Here is a 23,181-nt window from a genome sequence, read left to right on the forward strand (position 1 = left end):
TTCCTGCTCACTTCCTCCCCACAGACACATTTAGGCAAGAAGGCAAAGCAAGTACCACCTATTTACTCAGCAAGGGGCCCACTCCCTTGGAATGACCCCCCCATTCCCACCCCCACCCCGCACCCAGTCTGTGTTCTAAGTGCCTAAGAACCTGGAACCCGGATGTAGGCCTTTACTGAGGGGAGCATGGAAAATGATAAGTAGATGCCATCTCAGGTTCAGAAAGTTCTCTCCTCCCCTTAGGGAGTAGTGCCCTCATCATGCCCACAGAGTAATTAGATCCTTGAGCTCTGAACTCCTTGTTTGGTTAAAGTCACTGTCCTTTTGGTGCAGCGTAGGGACCTGTTCCACAGAAAAGGAAATTACCCTGAGAACTAGGAGAATCACCTGCTCCCAATGCAACAAGACTTCTGACTGCCAACCTCCTGCCTCCCTCAGGAAGGCAGAGCCACGGTAGGGGGTAGGGCACAGGTGCCCGGCTCCTTGCACCACGATGGCACCTTCCTATCTGTTGACTGGGACGACCGATGATTCCTGAAGCCTCTGTAAGAGCTGGCTTTGTAGGTCTTCCTCCATCACCTTCCACCAAAAAAAGTTCTCACCCCGAACTTTTGGGGGCTCACTCTGCATGCCTGGGTTCCGAAAAGCCACGGTCACCAGCACATTCAAGCAGATGCCATCTGCGTGGTCCTTGCCCAGGTGCTGCAGTCCAAGCAACCCCTTGGTCTCCACTGCCAAATGGTGCAGGGTCAGACATTCCTGTAGCAGCCGCAGGATGGCCATCTTGATGCCACCCCTTTGCTCCATGGGACTGAAGCCACAGGCAGTGATGGGCAAGTGAGGCATCCCCTCTGTGCCCACCAGCACCCACACTGTCTGGACATTGGTAAAAGTGGCCACGAGTCGCTGGCAGACCAGACTGCAGGGAAGCTCCTGGGGCAGAAGAAGAGGGTGCCTGGCTTGCTGGCGGTACCGGGCAGCTAGCTCTACCAGGTGCAGAATGTCCTGGGCTCGCAGCGGGGTGGGCAGGGAGCTTCGTGGGTACCAGCCAGCCTGCAGGGACTCTGCATCTGCCTCCTTGGAAGTCTTGAGAATTCCACCTGGAGGAGATGTCGAGGATGGGGTGGGAGAAAGGGTCTCTGTTGAGAGAAGTCCTGGGTCCGGCAGAGTAAATGGTCACCCAAGGATCCTAACCCTGACCCAGGGTAATGGGATTGGTGGGGGCTGGGATCTGGAGATGCCAGGCTTGTCCTGGACAGAATAGAGGCTCATCGCACCAGAGGACAAGCTGAGGGGAAAGGTGTCAACTGCCCCCTGCCAAACACTGCCACCAGGTGGGCCATACCTGTGGCTTGAGCGAGGAACACAAAGCGGATCCAGGATGGGCCCCGCTCCTCCACAGAAAGCAATGTCAGGGGCTCACAGTACAGCCCGGCCTCCTCCTTCACCTCCCGCTGCAGGGCCTCCACGATGGTCTCCCCAGGCTCCATTCTCCCCGCGGGTAGGTACCATGATCCACGGCACTCTTTCTTGGCCTCCTGGATCAGTAGAACCTCATCCTGAGGGGAGAGAGAGGATCCTCACCCCCACCACAGCTCCGCTGCAAACCTGCCCTTGCCCCGGGGGTGAGATCCTATCTCAAACACAGCCACCCAACACCCCCTTACTGGTGCACACCTCAAACCGTTGAGCTCTCCAGGGGACTGGCCCTTGTGTGCCTGGGGGCCTGCAGCTGTCTGCAATTTACCCTTCTTTGCATTCAGACTTCTGTTTTGGAAAGGGGTGAAGATTCCTGGGAGCTGTTTCAGGGGCTGGGGATTAGGCCCCACCGGGAGCTTTGCCATGTGTCCTGCACTGATTCCTGTCTATATGCCATGGGTCTCTGTAGATCTCTCATCTCCCCTGGTGATTTACGAACTGCTTGTGGCAGGGCCTCCCACTGGGGCCTAGGCTTTGAAATACCCACCCCCCAAGCCCATACAACTCCTACCTATGGCCCTGGCCCCTTCTAGCTGTCGTGGCAGCAACTTGTACAAGGATCGGCAGAAAAGAGCAGCGCACAGTGGGACAGGAGGCCAGGGTACAAGTGCAGGTCATGCCATTACTGTTCATGGGACCCAGAGGAGGTCTCTGAGGCACTGGGCACATCTTTGAGCACACTAGGGGCAGGCACTGTGCTCGATTCTGGGGAAAGAAGAGGAATAAGGCAGGCCTCCTCTCGAGACACTGAGGCCTACTGGGAGGGAAGAAACAGGCTCCGGGCCTCAGATTCCTCTTCTGTGTAGAGGGATCAGCTCAGGGCTGGGCCGCACAAGGCTCAAGGCTCGGATGCAAGTGTGAGTGAGAGTGCTTTGCAAAACTGGGGAGCACCACGCACTAGGAAGCGGTGGCTCCTGCCGGGAGGTCCTCCGTCCCCACCGGGGCTGGCTGCGCTCACCTGCTCGTTGAGGAACACGGCCAGCACCACGTAGCAGACGTTCTTCCGCAGCCGCACCGGCGCCGGGGGCTCCCCGGCCGGCTCCGAATCATAGCCGTGCACGCTCACCCCCTGGCCCCCCAGCACCGCCGCCAGCACCCTCGCCAGGCCCTCCGAGGCCATCGGGTCCCCCGGGGCCGGCGGACGGAGAGCGGCCGCAGCGAGCAGGGCGGGACGCCGGCGAGGCTGCGGTCGGGAGCCCTCGCCCCCTCCCCCTGCCGACCCGGGCCCGGCGCTCGCGAACGCGGAAGCGCCCGAGGAGCCCTGCCCGCTGATTGGCTAGGCGTCACCGCGGCCTGCGCGGATTGGCTGGCTCGCGTCGGTCATCGCGGGGCGGGGCCGGCCCGGGAGCCCGCTAGGAGCCGGGTAGGACCCGGGCCTGGAGCGGGGCTGGGACGCGGGCGGGAGCCGGGCCTGGGCGCTGGGCGCTGGGCTCTGGGCGCTGGGCGCTGGGCGCCGCCGCCGGGCTTCTGCGTCTCTATCAGTTACCCCTCGCCTCCCTCCGCGCATCTCCAGTCGCCAGCCTAACTCCTCCAGCAAGCACTTGTCGGCGCGGGTTCCGACGATGACGTCATCCAGCCTGCGGGCTGCGGAGCGCCACAGGAGCCGGCGATGGTGACGTCACAACAAGCCAGATGACGTCACGGAGGCCGGAGGGTGGGGGAGGGGGCCGCGGCTGGGACCCACCGTTCATACGCCTGCCTACCGTGGCGTTGCCCAAATTGATCACTTCCCAGATAACCTTATTTCTTCACTAAAAATGTCCCGCGTGTCTCCACGGCAGGGGGAGCATTAGCTCCTGCCTTGGAGGGGATTCTGACCCTGGGGAGGTGGACATAGACATATAATGAAAAGTCCCTCAAGGGTTATAAGCCAAGTGCTAAATGATTGGTTTGGGCAAGAGGTGTGACAGGTGCTCAGAGGAGGGAGGGAGCCGGGCTGGGGTGGTCAAGGTGTGGTTGGCGGTGGGAGGAGGGGGTTTGGGGCAGAAAGAGGGCCTGTAATCAGCCAGCCCAACCTTCATCGGTGTCCTGGCCCCTTGCCCGCTGCATGTCCCACGCAGTTTTCCGGCCCTCTCCACTGCAGACTGAGAGCCCTGGGAGGGCAGGGACCAGGTCCTGCTCCTTCGGCTTTGTTCCCGGCACACCGAGCTCACAAGGCCTGGTGGGCTGGCGCTCTGAGAGCAGGGTGTGGGTTGTTTTGGCGAGTTCCTACTTCTCTCCCAGACTGACCTTTCCTCCTCAGAGCTTCCTTTAACCTACTCTTAGGACAGGAAGGCAGGGCCAGCTGGAGTGAAACTATGAAGACAGCCGAATCGGAGCTCCTCATCCCCAGTTAGGTCTCCCCTTTCCCTCCTGCCAGCTTCCTTTTGGGAACGTGCTGATAAAGCACTGGACTTGGAACCAGATGTCCAGCCGCAGCTCACTGGCTGGCCCTGTGCCCCTGGATGAGTCGTGGGTCTTAGTTTCCTCATCTGTAGAGTAGGCTCATAATAGCCCTTCTTCCACAGGGTTGTCAGGGAGGTGAACCGTCCTGGGAGGAGCTCTGTAGACTGTTGTACAGGTCATCATGACCAGGCAGCCCAGCCCTCAGGGTGAGCCCTCCTGGCCACAGCACTTGTTGCCGCCACACAAAGGCCCACTGTCATGAAATATGCCTACAGGACCACCACAGAGCTGTAGTCTCAGGAATTCCAGCCATACCAGCCCGACCTCCTTAGGCGCCTCTCACATAGGGCATTGACTGCAAGTTCCCTGGGGGTAGGGCCCTGGGTTAGGTGGGGGGGCATCCCTGCTGGACCCTCAAGCATTTGAGGCACTTGGTGAACACTGCTGCCACCAGCCCTATCCAAGGCCTCTCTCCTCCCAAACACTGGGACTCATGGGGCTGAGAATCAGGCCTCAGGGACCACAAAGCAACTTGTCAACATATTTGCTGTGTGTATGTATCTACACGTCCTTTTTCACATCTGTGAAGTGGGGATAGCGTTGGTTGGTCCCAGACTCCTTTCTGCCTCCCAGGGATGATTTGAGAGAGAATGAGGTCATGTCTGGCAGGGCTCTGAGAGCCTCAGAGGCAGCCTAAGATAAACACCAGACTGCCTGGAAGAGCAGACTGCAGCAAACCACGGCTCCACGCTCCCATTATCACTGGGAAAAGCACTCCTCCCCTGTTAAGTGGACCTAATGACCCCTGTGGTGAGGAACACACGAGGCAGAGGACCCTTGAGGCAGTGTACCCAGCCCTTCCGGGAGTGCTGAGGGAAAAGGAGAAAGCAGACCTTCTCAAGGCATTGGGTGGAAGACCAAACACACCAGACTGAGACAGCAGAGGCCCTCAGACCCACAGGAAAGGTGGAGGGAGGTAGGGGGCTAAGGGAGAAGCCCTCAGAACCAGAGACAAAGAAAGTTCTCCGTTCAAGTATGCTCTGCCTCTTGCATTCCCAGAGAAGGTAGAGCACCAGCTGGTGGGGGTGGCTACGCAGCATGGTGGGCAAGAGTGGCCACACTTGGGAGATCCATAGTATAGCACTCGCAGCACCCATGGGAGCAAAGCCTGAAGCAGCCATTTCAGAGCACGTGGATGGACATGCGTGTGAGCACATGTGCAGGAAGGCAATGTAGACAACCTTGGAAACAGGGCCAGGGATGGGCAGGCAGGGTGGGGCAAGGGCGTCTGTGCTTCCAGAGGCCTTTACAGAGCAACAAACGCCATCCCTTTGCAAAGTAGGAGGGTGAAGAGGGCAGTAGCCCAAGGTACAGGGTGGGGGAGGTTTGGCTTAGCCTGTGCCCTGCCCCCAGCATGCTGGATGGCCTTGGGGAAGCCACATGGACCCTCTAGGTCATCTGTAAGATGCAGACATAGGTGGATCCTATCTGGAAACAGATAAAGGAATTAGTGGAAAACTGGTGAAATCCCAGTAAACTCTGTTGCTTGGTTAATAGTATAGACAAGGATTTCTTGTTTTGATCACTGTGTCTGTTTGTGTTAGATGTTAACATGAGAGGAAGCTGGAGCAAGGGTAATCAGGAACTTTCTGTACTATACTTGTGACTCGACGGTAAATTTAAAATCATTTCAGAATCAAAAGTCTAAAAACGTACTTTATAAGGAAAAAGAAAAAGTCAGCACTGGTTACCCACATGCCAGAGTCACTTCTAGCCCCAAGAGTCATACTTGGGTGACACGTGGGCCAGTGAGAGGGGCCAGAGCAGAAGGCGGAGAGTGGGGTGCTGGGAGAAGCAGAAGCCCCAAGGGCAGTGCTGGGCCCAAGATGAGACAGGCGAGCCTCCACGAACAAGAATGCCACCAGGTGGCCCCCAGTCATCTCAGTGTCAGCTCCCACCCGGACTGGCTCTTCCTGCCCAGGGCCAGTCCTGGAACATTTAGTCCACCCGCTGTTTGCAAGAGTCAGACTTTTTTTTTTTTTTTTTAAGGATCTCATCTATTTACTCATGAGAGACAGAGAGAGAGAGGCAGAGACACAGGCAGAGACACGGGCAGAGGGGGAAGCAGGCTCCATGCAGGGAACCCGATGTGGGACTGGATCCCGGGTCTCCAGGATCACACCCTGGGCCAAAGGCAGATGCTCAACCGCTGAGCCATCCAGGGATCCCCCAAGAGTCAAACTTAATATGACCTTGAGGGTGCTGCCATGAGATGGGAGGTGGGCAGAGGGGTCTGTGGAGAAGAGAAAGGCCTGGTGACCAGGCCATCTCTGCCTTCCCACAGGAAGGACCCTGTGTTTGGGGTTCTGGGGTGACACTATGGCACAGCTATGTAAGGTTACGTGTAGGGAGGGATGGGTCACTCGGTGCCACATGGAACATGATCAGCTATAAAGTGTGTTGAAGGAGGACAGAGAGGACAGCAAGCCCATCTGCAAAGTCCCTTCAGGGCTGAGACTAATGGAAACGAGGCTCTAGTCAGGAAGCTTGGTTCCAGCCCCAGTTCTGCCACTGAAATTGCTGTGTGACCTTGGGTGACTCGCTTAACACCAGCCGGTCTCTCACCTTTGCTGTAAAATAGAAATAAATAATATCTACCTCGAAATCATGAAACAGGATTAAATAAGATCGGTTAAATAAGAACAGTGGCAAAGTATAGGAGCTCCTTGATTTCCTCTTTTTTCTCTATCCCACGAGAATATGAAAATGACCTAGCAAAAAAAAAAAAAAAAAAAAAAGAAAGAAAGAAAAGAAAATGACCTAGCTCGGCAAACAATGAAGAAACCCGATTTTTTTCCTTTCAACAAGGGATGGTTATATGAATCACAGCAAAGCCACAGAAGGGAACACAAGCAGCCATTTAAAATGAAGGTTAGGTAGCAGCAACACAGAAAATGACCCCAATGCAGTGTTAAAAGGAAGAAACCGAGTACAAAACATACCGATTCAATCATGTATAAAACAGCTCCTTGGAAAAAAATAGGAGGAAATACACCAAAAATGCTAATAGTGGTTGGGTTAGGGGTGAGTGGAGGTGAGCTTAAAGTGATTTTTTCCTATTTTCTAAATGTTCTGAAAGTATATTAACTTTATAATAAAAAATTTTATTTCATAAAAAAACATTCCCCAAACCACTGCAGGAACAATTAAGTATAACAAGAGTCGGAGCGTGTTGGCGCTGAGATGTACAAGGGCAGGGGAGCAAGCAGAGCCACACCAGAGGGCCCTGGGGGTGGGGAGGGGCTGTCAACTGTCACAGGCAGCAAGCCAGTCCCTGGGTAGCGGGCCTGGGGCCAGCCACGGGCACTGAGGGCAGACAGCTAGACAAGAGCTCTTCTGGGCCACACTCCCAGAGCTCCAGGTCAGGTCTGACAGGAGAGCTGGGGTAGCCTGCAGTTTGCGTACAGGCTGGGGTTCCCGGATCTCTGGAGCCCTGGAAGGTTCCAACTGCTTCTCAGTGGCAGGGAAGGATCCAGGCCCCGGGAAGAGGAGCAGGCAGGGGTGTCTGAGGTCCCTGTCATCATGCCACCCCCCCACACACACTCCATTTCCTTGTGTCTCCTCCTTCCCCAGTCCATGTGGCCTGCCCGGAGCAGGGCCAACCACTCCAGCAGCATTCACAAAACAACAGACTTTAATGGAAATCATGAACGAGGGAGGCGAGAAGAGGGAGCAGGGACAGGGCATGGCCTGTATCATTCCCTCCAGCCAAGCCTGGGCAGTCTCCTGATGCCACCCCTCTCCCCACAGCACACTGTTCTCTGGCAAAAGGGCAGGATTTCAGAGGCCCCTTGCTCAGCATGGCTGCAGTGCGAAGGGCCACCCGGGAGCCCAGTGAAGATGTGGATGGTGTAAGCAGAGCTTGGGAGCGGGTGGGACAGCAGGGGGATGACGCAGCAGAAGGTGTTGCTTAAGCCAGAATGATTCCCGAGGACCCCAAAGAAGAGCTGTTTGTCTCCTGGGTGCAGGGGGGGGGAGCAGAGGTCGGAGGGGGTCTTTCACCCCGATGTGGGCCTGATACCATGGAGAGGGATGCAGGGACAGAGCAGGTGCCAGCCTGCGAGGGCAGGTGTAAGCTTTGATGGCACTGTGGTTGTTGGCTTTGGGGCCGAGGTTGGAGTGGGGAACAGGGTGCCTGCCTGTGCCCAGAATGGTACTTGAGGGATTGCTCAAAAGTCCCCAAGTCCCCCAGCGTCATTCTCTGCTAAAGCCGTGCCTGGACTGAGCACCTGGTCTACCTGCCCCCCAACCTACCCCAGATACTCAGGATCCCCCTATTTAGCCTCCTGTAATGTTCCCACAGACACCTTCACTGCTTGGAACACCGCCCAGTCCATCTAGAAGAAAGAGAGAAGACAAGGTGTTTACAATCACATTCCTGAGCTCGTCCCACCGAGAATGCCCTTCCCAGGCCCAGGTGAGCTGCTTGCTTGGCACAGAGTGGATTTGCCATACTACCCCAACCACCCTCCTGGCCAGTGTCACACCCACCTGGGCATAAAGCAGACGGCGGTCCGGGGACAGGCTGGGTCCCTGGTGGCAGAGCTGAGCAGAGAGGGCAGAGGTCTCTGGGGACAGGAAGTGCTGAGTGACGCTCACTGTGTTTACCAGGCCCTGTACCTATGCCAGAGAGGAGATGGGCAGGGGGTCAGTGGAGACTCGGGCTCATGCATCCTTCCCTTACTCCTTTTGTCACTAAGGTCTATATACCATAATGACCCCCGCCCAGCTCTCAGAGAGCAGAGGCCCTGGATCCAGCACCAGGCACCTCAAAGGGCAAGGCCAAAACCAGGCCAAGGGGATGGCACAGGCAGGGTGGGTATCCTAGGACATGAAGCCCAGTAGGGCTCGATGACTCCTGGGCCGCTCAGCTTCTCTTTTTCTTTCCAGTGGGATGGGACTTCCTGACCTGCCTCGCTCTTAGGGCCCTGGGAGGGGTGAGGACAGAGTGGGTAGGGGAGCACTGTGGCACTGTGATGTCAGCTCCCACTGCTCCTCATGGGTCAAGGCTCACTGCAGAGCCCCTGGCCTGTGGGGGAAGCACCTGGTGGGGGGCCCCGGCAGGCACCAGCACGGCCTCTCCGGGGGCCTGCAGCAGGGTCCAGCAGTTCACGCCCCACTCCTCCCGCAGGCGCCGCCGCAGCCCTGAATCCAGGTAGCAGCAGCCTGGGGTGCCGGGCTCCAGGTTGCCTGCTCCGGCCGGGCACACCTCAAAAAAGAAAAGGGGGAATATGAGCAAGGTGGGGGAAATAGGAAAGGGCTACAAGATGGGGCACAGACTTTCCAAAGGCCAAGGACTGATGTGGTCAAGTCTCAAGGAGCGGGCAGGGGAGGTCATAGGGGTGGGTGAAAGGGCTAGGTAGTGAGGGGCAAGGGCTGCTCAGGTCGGCAGAACAGAGCTTTGGCTGGAAAGAGCTTAGAGGACAGGATTAGGGGCTCTGAAGCTGGGGATCTAAACCCCCACTTTTCTTGGGGCTATAGATGCCTTGAATAGTCTCTGCATCCTTGACCCTGGGCTCCTTTCTCCAAAACCCCAGAAAGATATCCTGCATGATCCCAACTCATAAACTGTTTATACCAGGAGCTCTTAACCTGCAGTCCCTTGAACGTCCTGCATTCTGTGCTAAATTGTAGGCGACTAGATGGCTGTATGTCCCTGGGAGACAACCTAAAGCATCGATCAGATTCTTCTAAGATCCCAGATCCAGCATAGGCCACACAGAAGCTCTGACGCCCCGGGGATGTACAGGCCGGCCTGGCAGGCTGAGGCCTCTGAAGCAGGCATGGCTATGGGGGGTAGGGGAGCCTTCATCAGCCCAACCAGAGTGGGGAGCTCCTTGGGCAGACAGGGGTTCACGGGGGCCGGAGAAGGAGATGCCCAGGGGGTACCTGCAGAGGTGAACGCCAGCATCGTGATCCACCTGGCCATCAGCCAAATCCACCCCTTTAGTAGAACCTTAACAATTGTTCCCGGGCATAGGACTCAGCGGTCCAAGACTGGGCCGTGGGGAAGAGGAGACTGGTGAGCCAGGCCGGACCCCAGGGCAGCCCCACGCAGGTGCCAGGGCTCTTGTGCCCTCACAGGCCATCCCGGAGCTAGATCAGTGTTTCCCAGGCCACCCAGTGAGAATATACCCCTCAAACCTTCTCCATGAATCATCAGGTTTGGCCATGTGAGACTGCCTAGAGCCACCACACCCAGACTAGAGGAGGCCATCTGTGTGTGAAGGTGTGCTTCTGTCGGCGTGTTCCAGCATCTGTGTGTGCAGCTACAGATCTGTGTTTGTCAGTGTGTCCGCACATATGCATGCCTGTGGGCAGGAGGGTGGCGGTGGACAGCCGTGTTAACACCTGTGTGTCTGCACGTGTGCCTTAGCAGGGGTGACACTTGGTGGACGTCTTTTTCCCGGGACAATGAGGGTTCAGCTGGATTTTGGAACCACTGTACCTGCCCTAATCTTAACACTGGCCTTCAACCTCCCCTGCCCCCCAGAGCTTCCTGCCTCCTGCGTATCCCACATCTCCTCCTTTCCTGCCCCTTATCTGGGTCCAGTCTCTCCCTCTACCTACCCCATGCTGCCTCCCTCAGCCCTCACTTGCTAGCACCCCAAAGACACCTCCTCATAAGATGTAGAGCAATGGAGAGCGGGGCAGCAGGAGGGCATCTCGGACGAGCCTCCCTTCGCCCTCTGCTACCAGGAGCCCATGCCAGGGAGGCTGTCTGCCCCCAGGAGGAGCAGCGCAGTGACCTGGGGGTGGGAACAGCCATAAGCTCAGGTCTCAGCTCTACCACTCAGCCTCAGTTTACTCATCTGCAAAATGGGAAAGCAGCAGTGCCTGCGATGCAGGGTGGTTGAGACAATGAACTGAGATAGCGTACCCACGGCCCTTACACGGTGCCTAGCCTGCAACAGCTCCTGCTCTCGTTTCGGCTTTAGGTCCCTCCTCAGGCCCTGCCCTTTCCGTGTGCCCCACCATACAGCTCGCAAGATCCCAATCTGCCTTCTCTGTGAACCACGGCTGTCCAGCTCACCTGAGGGGTGGGGAGAGTGAGCACATGGGGTATGCACAACAGTGAGAGCTTCGGGGGGCTGGGAGCCCCCACTTCTAGGGAGCACGAGGGCAGCGCAGGGGAAGGGGAGGGCTCCCAGCTCCTTCCTCACCATCTGGAGAAAGCGGCGGATGCGCTGGGCGTCCTGTGCCCGGAACACGTGCCACACGGTGCTGACCTGGCTGCCTGGAGACCAGAGCCCCTCCCCGTCCAGGCCTGAGAGGAAGTCTGTGGGCAAAAAACAGCTTAGGAAGGCCCAGGGTGGGCACAAACATCACATCAGAATCTGCAGATGGTACCCCCCTACCCCAGCTCTGGCCCAGGACCCACCTTTCTGTGCCCGGTGCCATGCAGGCAGTGGGGCTTCAGCACGTACCAGGACACTGACCAGGTCAGTCACCTCCACACAGAGGTTCTTGGTCCCCAGGTGCCCACGGTGTGGACTCACACCTGCATGAGGCAGAGAAGGGACCAGCTAGTCACCGGCTCCAGGACTTGGGCGCAGACACACATATGCCCAGAGGTAATAGGAATGGATGGGATCAGGGGCTGGGCAGGAGTGGAGTGGGCACTCACCATAGGCTGCCCACAGCTGGGGCTCCAGTGGACGCAGGGCAGGGCCAGGTGGGAGGTAGGAAGCCAAGTTGAGTTTCCCACGGAGGGCACAGTACTCTGGGAGTGGCAGGCTGGCAGCCAGGTTCTCCATCCTGGAGGGGGCGGGGTCAGGCCCAGCAGGCTCAACTCAGGTGCTCCAGATCCCCTTGAAGCCCACCGCTACTGGGGCCAGTCCCAAAGGCAAGCAGGAACACTGAGGATCCCGGAGTGCAGGGCGAAGGAGGAGGGGAAGTAAGGGCAAGGAGCTGGACAGAGGCTAGGCAGGTAGGGCCAGCCCTTGGTACCATACACACCTGCTGGTGTCCTCGTCGCCCAGAGCTCTGTGCAGCAGGAGGACGGAGCCCTCGTCTGACTTTGGGCGAACTAGGGGAGGAGACATGCCATTGGCCTGGAGAGGCACCTCCTTGCCCAGAGGACCCTGGCCCCATGGCAGCAAGAGAGTCCGGTTCCTGCCCAGGACTCTGCTTCCAGCTGCCCCCAGGGTCACCATGGGGCTTTGCTGCCACCTGGCTCAGCCTCCCAACCACTACCCCCCATCAGGGACACTTACTTTCAGGCCGGGAGAATCCCTCCCAGAACGTTGCACTGCGGAGGCTGGTGGGCTGGGGAGGCCCCAGGGGGGTCAGCGCCTGCACCTGGCCTCCAAGCGCCCCAAGAGCTTCTGTCCCCCACAGGCTGCCCTGCAATGTCCTCTGAATCCCTGACACCAACACGGGCTGTGGTGAGGAAAGGAAGACAGATGCAGGGAGAATAGACTGGCACCCAACTTGGCCAGGCTGGGGCATGTTGTAGGGGCCACCAACCCTGCCGCCCACTCTGGGTGACGGACTGGGTGTGGCTGGGCCTACGGGTTGAGGCTCTGAGGGTATGCAAGGCCATGACGACTGGGAGCCAGGAGGCAAGGAGCCTCACCTGGCCCTGCCTCCAGTGCTCCTGGAAGAGGTGGAAGCCTCGCCGAGGCCTGGGCTCCTGCAGCCACAGCAGAGCTCCGGGGGGCGGCAGCCGGGGTCGCACTGGCGAGAGGGGCAGGCCCAGGCCTTTGCGCAGGCCTGGCCCAGCCCGCAGCCCCGGCCCCAGGGCTTTCTCCTGGATCTTCCGTTCCACCACCTGCGCGATGATGCTGTCTAGGATGTTGGTGATGCGGTCATCCTGTGTGGACAGAAGGATGGAGGGGCTGGATGACTCAGGACCTGCCTTACCCCACAGGGAGGGCCAGCCCAGCCTCTGTCCCCGGGCCCCCAGGCCTCCCTCTGTGCCCTTGCTCACGCTGGGCAGGGCAGGAGTGACCGGGGCAAAGGCCATGTGTATCCGCTCGTGCCCCAAGCAGAGTTTGACAGCAGTGGAGGCCAGCAGTTCACAGAGAGAGGGGCAAGGTAGGGGCCCTCGGCCGGCACGATCCTCTGCCGGGGTCTCGGTGGAGTCCGGGGTCTCTGGCAGGGAGGAAAATGGTGAGGGGCTTCCCTTTTCTCTCAAGGTTCCACTGCCCACAGGCTCGGCCCTCATCTCCTGGCCAAGTCTCTCTCCTCGCTGGCATCGCCTGGCTCAGCTCCTCTCGGGAGGCGCTCACCTCCCGCCACCTGCCTGCCAGCAGCTTCCCCCACCTCTCCGAAGGAGAGGCTCACATGGGGGTCTCACTGGAGAGGGTGAGGACACTTGTCCTACACCTTATTTAGATTCTTTTTCTCTGGGATGACTTGAGAAGAGTGATGGAGATTATGGGGGCACAGGATGGCTGAGGCCATTCCAATCTGTCCCGGGGACTCCAACCCTGGACCAGCCTCCCCTGCACCATCTGAGCAAGGGCCAGGGGAGCTGCTTACCCTCTTTGATGTCCTTGGTCCTGTTGGTATCCCCGTTGCAAGAAGATTGTGGAATGGGGGGAGTTTTCTCTGTCGGCTCCTTCTGTTAAACCCATCCACCACCCCCCAATCCAACCAGAGATTTAAAAATGGCAAACATAGTTTAATCCAATCCAACCCACAAGTATTAGCAAGACTCTAAAATTGTGTTTACAGGGAGCAAAATGTTATGTGATATAACATTAGGTGGGAAAAAGTTGCTCACAGAATTCCACACACAGTATGATTTAAAGTATATAAAAACAGGGGGGCCTGGGTGGATGTCGGCTGGGCATCTGCCTTTAGCTCAGATCACGATCCCAAGATCCTGGGATCGAGCCCTGAGTCGGGTTCCCTGCTCAGCAGGATCTGTTTCTCCCTCTACCTTGTCAGCTTGTGATCTCCCTCTCATGCTCTAATAAATAAAAATCTTTGAAAATAAAATAAAATCTACAAAAACAGACTGAACAAATACGTAGACAAGCAACTGGAAAGAAATATGTAAAAATAAGAAGGGTGGTATTATAGGCTATTGTTTTCTTCCTTATACGGGCTTGTATTTTCCATCATGGGTATGTACCAGTGTCTGGCACACAGAATGCATTTATTTATTTATTTATTTTATTATTTTTTTAAAGATTTTATTTATTCATGAGAGACACAGAGAGAGAGGCAGAGACACAGGCAGAGGGAGAAGCAGGCTCCATGCAGAGAGTCTGATGTGGGACTCGATCCTGGGATCCCGGGATCATGCCCCGGACCGAAGGCAGGTGCCAAACCGCTGAGCCTCCCAGGGATCCCTCACAGACTGAATTTAATAAACTATTTCTTGAATGAATGATTTTTATCATAAAAGCATGAACTTTATGAAAACTTTGTGAAATGCATCCTGAGCGCCTGCATACGGAGAGGGTGGGCCCACACTCCGCCTGCAGGAGCCTGTGCCTGGGGAGTGGAGAGATGGGACCCGCCAGCCAGCGGCTCTAGCATGATGTGGCAAGTGCTAAGCTGGAACATGCACAGAGTGGGTAGGAGCTCTGAGCAAGCAGATCCTGAGGCGGGGCAGTGCTAGAGCTTGATCCATGGATCCTAATCCCCGGAGAAAAGTGAGAAGTAGCTTGATTTTACGTAGCTCCTTTAACCCCATCAAAAGATAGGGGTGAAACCCTGCCAAGGTCAGTAATTTCCAGACACACTGCCCGATCTTGGGGTCCACCGGCTAGTGCCAGCACCCATCCTGCGCTCAGCTTCTTACCTGTTGGCCTCCATCCCCAGGGGCCCACACCCGGGCATCAGCTTGGCAGGGACAGTGCCCCCGGATGTCAAACTTGACCCAAACCTCGTGCATGGCGGTACTCAGTTCGGCCAAAGCTGTGAGTGGAGAGGGGAGACAGGGTTTGGTAGTGAGTGTGGACAGAGGCCATCCCTGTGCTGCTCAGCCTCAGCAAGCAGGAGGGCATGGGACTGGGCTGAGCTGCATCCAGACAGGAAGCTGCTCTCCCCACCCTGCTCTCCCCGCCCTCTGCACGCCCCACCCCTCCAAGATGGCTCACCCTGGCTAGACACGAATTGGGTGAGTATCAGGGAGCTGGCACTATGCCCAGCCTCTTGGGGACACTCCTCCACAGACTCCTCCTGAGGACCTGTGGGGTAGGAAGAAAGAAGCTGCAGGTCAGGAAACCAAGGTAACCACAGCTTAAGGTCACAAAAGAGGGACAAGGGCATGATAGCTTTAAATCAAGGGGCTTGACAATCCAGTGGGCTTTCTGGGACACTTGAGTTCAAGAATAACATAGGATCCTTTGCTTGCAGAACACAGAGCCTTTAAAATGCTTATGTGAAAAAAAAATAAAATAAAAAATAAAATAAAATAAAATAAATAAAATAAAATAATAAAATGCTTATGTGCACTGCCAGACTCTGAGATGATCTTGTGGAATACAGTGTTCTCCAACGTTTCTGACCCTGCAACTCTTTGGCTATCTCTATTGGAACACTGGGAAATTTTAAGCCCTTGGGCAACCACGTGGAACCAAAAGAGAAGAAGCTGAGAACCATGAAAAGAGGAAGACTTGATGGAGTTTAAATCCTGGACCCAACATTTACTAGCTGTGTGACCCTGAACAAGTCACTTAACCTCTCTGAGTTTTTCTTATCTGGAAAACGGAGGCAACAATACCCACCTCACAGTGTTGTAAGGTTTAAAAAGGTGCAAGCTGAGCAAAGTGGGAGGCATAGAGTAGGCACTCGACTTCTCTTAAGGGTGGGCAAGGACACAGGCGTGGCCCTCTGATCTGAGGAGAGGGAAAAGTCTGCTCTAAGGGGCATTGAGCCATGGTGGCTGAGGCTGGAGTTGGGGAGGCAGCCTTTCTTGGGTGAAGGCAGCCCCGAAATGGCCACAAACCTTAGAGCAGCCCTTTTGAGGGCCCCCATCTCTGCCCTCCCACCCTCAGCCCCATGTTCCTTTCCTACCTGCTTTGTCCCTGGTCCTCCTAGCACCCGTCATGCGACCACAGGCCACGCACAGCCGGTGGCTGCAGTGGGGACATTTCCAGTGGGTGTTGAAGAGGCCACGGTGGCAGCGGCTACAGCAGCGTAGAACACCTGGGTTGTCCTCTGTCCTGGCTGGCCCCTGGCCTGTTGACCACAGGAGAGAACGGGGTCAGAGAAGGCTCAAGCCACTGGGCCCTCCTGAGGACCTCCAGGCAGGGATGGAGAGATGTAGAAGCGGCTTCCACTGCAGGGCCATCCTGGAAGGGAGACAGGCCCCTTATAGACACTCCTCTTTACTTGACAGCCTCTGTAAAGAACTTCCCCATAGCACTGTCTCCAGAAATCCTTCCCAGGGACAGTGTAGGCCTCACCTGCCCAAGTCCTGCCCCCAGGGACTTCCCCATAGCCCTGTATTACCAAACCACACCATTTCCAGCACATTCCTTCACCCACCTCTCTCCCTCCTGAGGGGGGACTCTGTATACCCAAAGAAGGAACTTTAGAGGCCACTCCTTCCCTCACCCAGCATTTCTGACTAAGCCCTCCGCAGTAGTGGGCACACGATCATTTACTCATGCAATGATCACCCTATCCTGTGTGAGGCTGAATGCTGGGGACTCAGAGCTGGTCAGGGCTCAGAGCTGCCTCCCAGAGCTCACCTTCCAAGAGGGGAGACATGTCCCATGGCCATGGCAATGATCATGGCACCACAGGGTGGATGCTACAGCAGAACAGGCTAGAAGGACGAGCAAGGGTGGGGATCATGGGGCAGCTCCACAAATGGGCCCCAAGTGATGAGTAAGTGTTCATTCATCAGGGAGAAAGGGAACAGAAGGACATTCCAGACAGAAGGAACAGAGAGTGCCAAGGCCCAAGGCGATGGACGGGCTGGGGTGATGTGAGGAGGATGGGCCACTGGGTGATGTGGAGTGCTGGGAATCCAGGCTGAGGGAGTGGCAGGCCAGACCAGCTGAGGAGAGGGGGAGGGGGCTGGACTCTCTGGGACAGGAGAGAGCCACCAATGGGCCCCTAATCAAGTTGTGACCTTACTGCAAGTGTGTGTACACATTTTCAAAAGCACACACAGGGTTGTAGAGGGAGAAGGAGGGATAGCCTGAAGCCAGAAGGACCCGCTGTATGCCTGGCACCCCACCTGTCTTTCCACATGGGTCCAGGCCCTACTAGCCTCCCAGAGCCTTAAAGCCTCAAACCGCAGAGAGGGCCCCCACCTGCCAGTGCCCTTGAAGACACTTGGCACTCCGTCTTATTTCCCCAACAAACCCAGAAACTCTTAAGCATCTGGACTGGACCAAGTTTCACACATTCCCAACATCCCTCGCCCCGGCAAGAAACTTCAGAACTCATGTCAACGAGGAGCCTAAGCCAGGAACAAGGTCAAAGCAGGGCAGAAGCTCTCCTGAGTTGGTATCAGGATGGATGGTGCTGATGTGGGGGAGGGGTCCACATTCTGCAGGCCCCATGCTCTGTGTAAAAGGACAGTCACCCTAGAATCCAGCCTTCCCGGGCTTCTGCCTGCCCATGGGTCCTGCTCACCTTCCCGCTGCGCCCAGGCCAGGGCTTCGCGCTCCCTCCGCAGCAGGCGGCATAGTCGGTCCCCCAAACCACTCAGCAGATGCTTGGCAAGGCCCTTGCTGAGCCCAGCCTCAGGGCCGGACCCTCCTCCCTCCTCAGAGCTGGCTGCTGAGTCTTCCTCCTGCTGCTGCTCCCCTCCCAGAGGCAACCTGGAGACAGGGCACCAGAAGGTAACGAGGGAGCCTCGACTGGGAGGCTGCTGGGGGCACCCAGGGGCAACAGGCTCACCTCGGCACTTGCTGGGAGTGGCGGGCTAGCCCTCCTGCCTCTCCAGCTGCATGGGTACAACTTTGGCACTGAGGCATGCCTGCCAGGGGAGCCGAACAAGGTGTATCCTGAAGCCCCAGGTCCTGGATGCTGGCCCTGCCATCTTGGGGTCCTGAGGAGACAATGAAGCTGGTCAGGAGTCTGGGCTTCCTGAGCTTAGGTGAACCCCAGGCCCTTAGCACCCAGCCACCCACAGGCAGAGCCAGCCCAGCCCCTAGGTCCTGGTCTACAAAGCCTGATTGGGAGCTAGTGAAAGTGAACCTGGCAGTCAGAAACTTTACAAAAAGGGCTGGGTGGGGGAGCCTAGGAATGTCCTGACCCGGCCTGACGGCCCAGAGGAGGGGTCTGCTGTGCAAGATTGGAGCAGCTGGGATGATTATCCTGCCCCAAGTCCCCAAGTGCAAGATCCAGTCACTGTAGACTTGGTTACATCTTTTTTTTTTTTTTTTTAAGTAAGCTCTATGCCCCAACATGGGGCTTGAACTCATGTCCCTGAGATCAAGAGTCACATGCTTCAGGGACGGAGCCAGCCAGGCGTCCCTCGGTCAGTGCAGACTTTGGATAGCTCCGCAATGGGCTTAGTGAGACCTCTGGCCTCATGTCAACAAGAGGAGACAATCCTGGCATGGGACGGAGGGTGCCAAAAGGTGAGAAGGCCGGAGAGTTTCAACATAGGCCACAGGTGCAGTAACCCAAGAAGGGAGAGGGGCCAACAGCTTCCCCCCGCCCCCGGCAGAGGCCTGTGAGAGCTCCAACAGACCCATGCCAGGTGCAGGGGTGTTTGGGTGAAGCCACTGAGAGCTCCAATCCAGGCCCAGTGGTCCAGGACGCCAAGAAACTGAAGTGATCCTGAAGAGCTGAGACTGGGGCCTGCTGTGCTGGAACCCTCCGTGAAGAGCACAGCATGACAGACGGTCCAGGAGGTGCCCCAAGTCCTACTGCTGGTGGAGTCCAAACTGAGTTTCCGTGATCCGGCGGGCCAAGGGAGTAGTTGTTTGCTCCTGGGGCAGCACCAAGGGTCCTTCAGGAGGGCCAGTCCCTCAGACCGCCCCAGGTGTGGCACAATCACACAGATGAATGTTTACTGAGTGCTTGCTCACTAAAGTGCCAGGAATTCTTCAAAGCCCTTTATGTGAATTAGACCATTTCATCTTGCAGCAGTCTTTATGAGGTGGATGCCATCTTTATCCCCATTTTATAGATGAAGAAACTGAAGCCCAGAGAGGTGAAGTAACTAGCTCAAGGTCACAAAGCACCAGGCAGCAAAGTCAGGACCCAGGCACTCTGACTCCAGAGCCCATGCTCTGAACTGTGTTGTTACACTGCCACCGACACATCGCAGCTTGGAAGGAGGCAGATGGAAATAAGAAGCCACTTGCTGGAAGGCTCTGGCCTGTAGATGCTAAGGAACTCCCAGAGAACCATCACACCCGGTTGGGAAACTGGACAACTTATGTGATCCACTCATAAAGGGCCTAATGATCCACTTCCCTGTAAAGCCCCAGTCCTGGCCGACCCCTCCCAGGTGGGGCTGCCCCGCACCCTTACCTCTGTGGTCATCACGCTGTTCCGCCTCCGTCTGGTTCCCAAATGATGAGTCCAACATCTCCTGCCAGGCTCTGGCCCCCTGCCCTGTGCTCCCCGGGAAAGGGTCGGGCGGGCGCTTGGCAGCTGGGCTTCCACCTGCTTCCTGGGCCTCAGGGCTGCTTGCCCTCTTGAGGGCATGCGGCTGGGCAGATGGGCTCTCCTCCTCCCCAGGGCAGCCACCTGGACACCCAAACTGCTCAGAGTGTCGTGTGAGCCATGTCTTCTTTAGCTTGGTGTGGTGGCTGGGTGGGCAGGCCCTGGGACCAGAGGCCTTATTTGCTTCCTCGATGGATTCACTGGGCCCGATGGTGCCCCCATCCGGGCCCTCCTGGCACTGCCCACAGGGGCTAAGACCTCCATCTCTAGCACGTGGGTGAGATGAGCAACAGCCCACCTGGGTAGTCGGAGGCCCAGGACAGGGGCACCTTGATGTGGCTGATGGCCCCAGCTGGTTCCTGAGGCTCCCATCCCCTGGTACAGCCCAGACGTTGCCAAGAGTATGAACCAGGCCCGGGGGACAAGTGGGCCAGGGGGTCCGGGGAACAGCGTCTGGATGTCCCAGGAGAAATGGGCAAAGATTCTGATGCCTGCCCACTCCTGCCTCTCCATCTCTCTGGTGGAATGAAGGACGTTCCACTTCCCCAGTTCTCTGGAAATGCCCACCGGGGGCTAAGCCTAACAAGCCAGGTTCCGCAGTTGCCAATGGCTCCTTTGCCAGCCTGAGAATGCTTGGATCCTTGTGGTAGAAGCCCTAAAGAGAGGAGAAGGGGTAGAGCTAGTGCTGATTTTGATCCTAATGCTTCAAAGGACGAGCAGAACCCACAACCAGCAGGTGTGTGCCTGTGTGGCCTTAAGGGTAGTAAAAACACTGAAGAACTCAATACTGGTTTGTAGGTGGTTCTCCCTAAGTGTCCCCCCCCACCCCCCACCCCCCGCCGGCCGCACTGCCCTGGCTATTCCAGGGTCCCTCCCCGGGGTTTCTCAGACCTTCGCACAAACCCAGCAACTAAAGGCTTCGTGCTTGCCACCACAGAAGGGCCTCTGAGGATCTATTCAGATTGTTTGATGTCCAGCATCAGGCTGCTCTTAAAATATTTTAAATCTTATTCTTGGGGGCAGCCCAGGTGGCTGAGCAGTTTAGCGCCGCCTTCAGCCCAGGGTGTGATCCTGGAGACCCGGGATCGAGTCCCACGTCGGGCTCCCTGCGTGGAGACTGCTTCTCCCTCTGCCTGTGTCTCTGCCTCTCTCTCTCTCTCTCTCTCTCTCTCTCTCTCTCTGTGTGTGTGTGTTTCTCAAGAGTAAATAAATAAAATCTTTTAAAAAAACATCTTGTTCCTGGGCATGGAGGTGGGTTGCCTGCGGGGGAGGGGTGTGTGTGCCGTAGACACAGGCCATTTGGACACCTGTGCATCCCATTCCCAGACAGAGGGCCTTGTCTGCTCTCACCAAAGCCCCCGACCCCAGGATGAGATGGCATATTCCGAGGCCACAGTTCCCAGGGCCTTGTTCTGGGTGGACAATGAGTGAGTCAATCCCTGAAATGGCCCAAAGGCAGGGAAGGCTCAGTGAAATGGAATCACTCAGAGGAGGAATTGCTTGGGGTTGACTGTGTCTGAGCTGACAGGCTCCTCTCCTCAGGTGCTGTCTTATCTTTTGGTGAGAGTGGAAGAGCAGAGTGGTATGACCCTGGCAGGGCTGCTCAGGGGTCCCTGAGCTACCTTGCATGGCCGAGGCCCCAGGTGCCCTCTCTGCACCAACACTCACCTTGCTGCCTAAGCCGAAGGCAGAGGGCACTTTGGGCTGCTCCCCTGAGTACACCCAAGGGTGTGGGGCCAGGGGCCAGTCACACGGACGCTCTGGGGGCAGGCTGGACACCAGGTAGGGTGGCAAGCAGGTAGGCACCCAGAAGGGAGATTGCTCAAGGATCTTGGTCTCCAGAAGGAAGGGGCAGTGCAAGGGCCGGAAGGCCACAGGGTCACTCTTGGGATGGCCACCACTGTGCTCAGGAATCAGGGGGCCATAGCGAGGCGGACACGCTGAGCCACAGAGTGCCAGTGGGTGAGTAAGCATCGCCTCCTTCCAGCGCAGCCCCTCCTTGCTGCCCAGCCAGCTGGCCTTCCTTCCCCCATTGCGGGGGCCTTCTCCCTCCACCAGCGGGAGCGTGTCCTTGGGGCTCTGGGGAAAGCCTGGGGGAAGCCAGGAGTCTGGGGTGCTTAGGACACCCCTCCAGAAGGGAGCAGGCTCTCCCAGGCACAGTGCCCCACGGCGCAGGCCGTCTCGAGGCAGAGTATCCGGTTCCTGTCCCACGATGCCATTCTCAGGGGCTGTCTTCTCCCAGGCTGGGGTGTCCTTCAGGAAGCTGGGCGTACTTTCCATCACTCTCCTGCCCTCATGGGGCTCTCCCAGAGGGGGTCCCTGGAGCACAACCAACAAACCATGAGCGTCTTAAGCACGCGCCCCAAGCACCCTACCACCCGGTACCAAGTAGGCACCGCCCTGGCAGCACCAAGGCAGCTCAAACCAGTAAGGCAAGTGTCAGCCTACAGCTAGGCTCTACGATGCCTGCCCACATGCAACTCGAAGGACCTGCCTAGATGGGATGCTCAAGCGTGGGGAGGTCACCCCTTCCCCCAAACGACTAGGACTTGACAACCCACCTGGGCCAGAGCCCCTCAGCGGAGACCACCATTTCTAGGATGACACGGCCTTGCATTGCTAAGCCTGGACCCTGGTCACGAGCCATGGGGAAGGGCAAGGGGCAAGAACCCAAAAAATGAGGTGAGTTTAAGGTACTTCACTAGGGGCCAAAAGGCTGGATCCTGGCCCTGACTCAGCATCTGCTATGTGACCTTGGGCAAGTCACATCCCTCCTCCGGGCCTCGAGCACCCTTGTGTAAAATAGGGCTTGGGAACTGGCAGTCTCAGAGGCTTCCTTCCACACTCCCGTCTGTGGGGCTGGGGTCGCTGCTTGCCACTCAAGCTTGTAGAGGTGGGAAGCGCAGGCAGGGAGGGCTGGAGTCACTGGGGAGAGCTGCCAGGCAGGGGGTCTCTCCCTACACTTGGGCAGTCCCCAGGGTGCCTCTTCCCAGCTCTCTACAGTTTCTTGGCTTCTGAAGCAGAGTCCCGGGACAACTGCTGGGGGCCACCACGGCCCCCAAGGGAAGGAGAGAGCCAGCACAGGAGAGGGGGATTAAGAGGCCTCAGCTGGGACAGGTCAAGCTGCTCCGGTCCAGCAGGCAGTGCCAGGGCCGCTGGCGGCCGCTGGTAGCCGCAGCCTGGCAGAGGGAGGGAAGGAGGCGGGGAAAGCGGGCTGGGCCCCAGAGAGAGGCAAAGGAGGGAAAATTGAACGTGCGCGCAAGGGACCAGGGTGACAGGTGGCCCCGGAGCCACGGCGCCCTCCCAGCGCGGGCCCCCTCGGCCGCCGGAGGAAGCCCCAGGGGAGGGGGAGAGGGGCGGCAGCCCCGGGGCCGCTAACAGAGGTCGCTCTGGTTTCTGGGGCCGCCGCGCCGTCGCGGTGCAGTCCGTCGAGCACCCGGGCTGCGGCCCCGCGGCCCCGCGCGGACAAGCGCAGGGAACGCCCTCGCCGCGTGCGGACGGCCGGGGAGGGCGCGGCGAGCGCGGCAGGCGGCAGGCGGCAGGCGGCAGGCGGCAGGCGGGCCGCCCCGGCCCCTTGGGCGCTTACCTGGGCTCGGCGGGCCGGGCGCGGCGCGGGCGGCGGCGGGCGTGGGGGCCGGGGCCGGGCGCCCGCTCCCCATGGGCCGGCTCCGGGGCCTCCCGGCCGGCGGGCGAGGACGCGTCCTCCCGCTCTCCGCT

At 57.9% G+C, this 23,181-nt stretch overlaps 2 protein-coding genes across 6 annotated transcripts; both read right to left on the bottom strand.

Moving 5' to 3' along the window:
* Window positions 1-115: 115 nt before the first annotated feature.
* On the bottom strand, window positions 116-5,489 carry NUDT18 (nudix hydrolase 18). Of its 2 annotated transcripts, none has more exons than XM_055346257.1 (3): window positions 2,438-5,489; window positions 1,346-1,538; window positions 116-1,100 (listed from the first exon to the last, which is right to left on the bottom strand). In XM_055346257.1, the coding sequence occupies exons 1-3, from the start codon at window positions 2,597-2,599 to the stop codon at window positions 505-507; spliced, it is 951 nt and encodes a 316-aa protein (XP_055202232.1). In that variant the 5' UTR covers window positions 2,600-5,489; the 3' UTR covers window positions 116-504. The 2 variants fall into 2 exon arrangements, with proteins under 2 accessions (XP_055202232.1, XP_055202231.1); XM_055346256.1 differs by having other exon boundaries at window positions 1,346-1,559.
* Window positions 5,490-5,562: 73 nt separating this feature from the next.
* On the bottom strand, window positions 5,563-23,123 carry HR (HR lysine demethylase and nuclear receptor corepressor). Of its 4 annotated transcripts, XM_055346254.1 has the most exons (20): window positions 23,051-23,123; window positions 21,133-21,783; window positions 19,330-20,119; window positions 17,743-17,893; window positions 17,476-17,663; window positions 15,901-16,065; window positions 14,982-15,071; window positions 14,684-14,799; window positions 13,411-13,492; window positions 12,857-13,020; window positions 12,503-12,739; window positions 12,141-12,306; window positions 11,884-11,953; window positions 11,552-11,682; window positions 11,306-11,425; window positions 11,088-11,203; window positions 8,969-9,133; window positions 8,416-8,544; window positions 8,179-8,261; window positions 5,563-6,494 (listed from the first exon to the last, which is right to left on the bottom strand). In XM_055346254.1, the coding sequence occupies exons 2-19, from the start codon at window positions 21,742-21,744 to the stop codon at window positions 8,199-8,201; spliced, it is 3,555 nt and encodes a 1,184-aa protein (XP_055202229.1). In that variant the 5' UTR covers window positions 21,745-21,783; window positions 23,051-23,123; the 3' UTR covers window positions 5,563-6,494; window positions 8,179-8,198. The 4 variants fall into 4 exon arrangements, 3 of the variants coding, with proteins under 3 accessions (XP_055202229.1, XP_055202228.1, XP_055202230.1); XM_055346253.1 differs by lacking the exon at window positions 5,563-6,494 and having other exon boundaries at window positions 7,008-8,261; XR_008667108.1 differs by lacking the exons at window positions 5,563-6,494; window positions 8,179-8,261; window positions 8,416-8,544 and adding an exon at window positions 10,805-10,957 and having other exon boundaries at window positions 9,058-9,133.
* Between the last annotated feature and the right edge of the window lie 58 nt (window positions 23,124-23,181).

Source organism: Nyctereutes procyonoides, unplaced genomic scaffold, assembly GCF_905146905.1.
Source record: "Nyctereutes procyonoides isolate TBG_1078 unplaced genomic scaffold, NYPRO_anot_genome, whole genome shotgun sequence".
Classification (NCBI taxonomy): domain Eukaryota; kingdom Metazoa; phylum Chordata; class Mammalia; order Carnivora; family Canidae; genus Nyctereutes; species Nyctereutes procyonoides.

Excerpts from the sequence above, each read along its gene's own strand:
- NUDT18 (XM_055346256.1), bottom strand. The coding sequence starts at position 2,599 with ATGGCCTCGGAGGGCCTGGCGAGGGTGCTGGCGGCGGTGCTGGGGGGC. Across the intron at positions 1,560-2,437 it reads CCGTGTTCCTCAACGAGCAG|GATGAGGTTCTACTGATCCA; the intron begins GTGAGCGCAGCC and ends CTCTCCCCTCAG. Across the intron at positions 1,101-1,345 it reads GTTCCTCGCTCAAGCCACAG|GTGGAATTCTCAAGACTTCC; the intron begins GTATGGCCCACC and ends CATCTCCTCCAG.
- HR (XM_055346254.1), bottom strand. The coding sequence starts at position 21,744 with ATGGAAAGTACGCCCAGCTTCCTGAAGGACACCCCAGCCTGGGAGAAG. Across the intron at positions 14,800-14,981 it reads CCAATTCGTGTCTAGCCAGG|CTTTGGCCGAACTGAGTACC; the intron begins GTGAGCCATCTT and ends CTCCACTCACAG. Across the intron at positions 11,204-11,305 it reads ATGGCACCGGGCACAGAAAG|ACTTCCTCTCAGGCCTGGAC; the intron begins GTGGGTCCTGGG and ends TTTTGCCCACAG.